Source organism: Sciurus vulgaris, assembly GCF_902686455.1.
Source record: "Sciurus vulgaris genome assembly, chromosome: 1".
NCBI classification, from domain to species: Eukaryota; Metazoa; Chordata; class Mammalia; order Rodentia; family Sciuridae; genus Sciurus; species Sciurus vulgaris.
This window is the reverse complement of record NC_136461.1, coordinates 110,023,006-110,024,613: the sequence shown is the minus strand read 5'-3', so window position 1 is coordinate 110,024,613 and position 1,608 is coordinate 110,023,006. Positions and strand designations below refer to the sequence as shown.

At 45.9% G+C, this 1,608-nt stretch overlaps 1 protein-coding gene across 1 annotated transcript; it reads right to left on the bottom strand.

Annotated features, from left to right (window-relative positions):
- Positions 1 to 453: 453 nt before the first annotated feature.
- On the bottom strand, positions 454 to 1,395 carry LOC306660073 (olfactory receptor 5V1-like; the record flags this gene model as incomplete). The annotated part of the gene is made up of 1 exon (XM_079138158.1): positions 454 to 1,395. The coding sequence occupies one exon, from the start codon at positions 1,393 to 1,395 to the stop codon at positions 454 to 456; it is 942 nt and encodes a 313-aa protein (XP_078994284.1).
- Positions 1,396 to 1,608: the final 213 nt, after the last annotated feature.

The following is a 1,608-nucleotide window of genomic DNA, read 5'->3' as shown; positions in this document are numbered from 1 at the left end:
GCATGCAATGAGGAGATCAGCTTCCTGTCTCTTTTGGGATGTTGGTGAGTGAAGTTCAGAATAAAATTTCTGCTAAGAAATTGTGGGCATCTGAAACATCAAGATGGCTTCTCCTTCCCATTAGGGAGAGAAGGGGTAAGTGTGGGTGTGTACTTATTTGGATGGATTTCACACTGCACAGGGAGTTTTCCCTTTACGTTACATACTTTGCCAGATAGACAGATATCAGGAGCCACGATATTAACAGCATCCCCACTATCTTAGAGCTAATCCACCACAATGTGTGAAATATTTAGCACAAGTGTAAATGTTTGCCTAATGGGATGGGGCACCACAGTTGTCATGAGACACTATATAGAGAGAGCACAGTTATAATTGCAGTTGAAATGTTCACATATTTCTACAATGAAGAAATTTTCTGGAGTGAAATCCATTATCTAGTTGCTAATATCACTAGAGAATATGTTTTCCAGCCAGCTTCCACAGGGCACCCTTGACATCCTTGTTTCTCAGGCTATAAATGATGGGGTTCAACATGGGGGTCACCACACAGAAAAGCACAGAGACCAGGATGTCCATGTCCAGGGAGTAGCCTTCTCTGGGCCTGTCATAGTTGAAGTTGGCTGTTCCAAAGAAGACCACCACGACAGTGAGGTGGGATGCACAGGTAGAGAAGGCCTTTCTCCTGCCCTGAGCAGAGGGAATCCTGAGGATGGCTGAGATGATGAGTGTGTAGGACCCTGCAGTAAAGAGGCAGGGGCTCAGGCCAATGGTGGCACTGGCCACATGAAGCACAGACTCATTGACAGAGGTGTCTGAGCAGGCGAGCTTCAGGAGCAATGGGATGTCACAGAGAAAGTGGCTGATCTGGTTGGGCCCACAAAGAGTGAGCATGGTTGCCAGCACTGTGTGTGTTGCAGAATTCACCAGCCCACACAGCCAGGACCCTGCCACTAAACAAACAGAGACCTTCATACTCATGAGAACTGGGTATTGAAGAGGACGGCAAATGGCCACGTAGCGGTCATAAGCCATGGCAGCCAACAGGACACCTTCTGTGCCAGCACTTGTTACAAAGAAGAAGATCTGGGAAAGGCAACCCTCATAGGAAATGGTCTTCTTCTCCCGGAAGAAGTTCACCAACAGTACAGGGATGGTGGTGGATGTGTAGCAGATGTCCAAGAAGCTCAAATTGCTGAGGAAAAAGTACATTGGAGTATGGAGAGCAGGACTGACCCTGGTGGCTATTATTATGAGCATGTTCCCCAGGAGAGTTGTCAGGTAAATAACCAGAAAGACAAGAAAGAACAAGCCCTGTAGGTCGGAGTGGTTGGAAAATCCCAAGAAGATGAATTCGGTGACAAATGTTTGATTGTTCATTTCAAATGGTGTCATAGCTACAAAACAGAGAAAAAGAAGTCATAATAATAATGCACTGAGAACACCCCAAATAGGCTTGTTAATCTGCAGCAACATAGCAAATAATATTGAACAAAAAGCTGTCTGGATACTGGTAACCGGTGAGGCTGATCTTAGGGAGATCATTAATAGGCCTAGCCAGTTCAGTACCAAGGTCCTGCACATATTTGCAGGAATGATGGTGGGTGA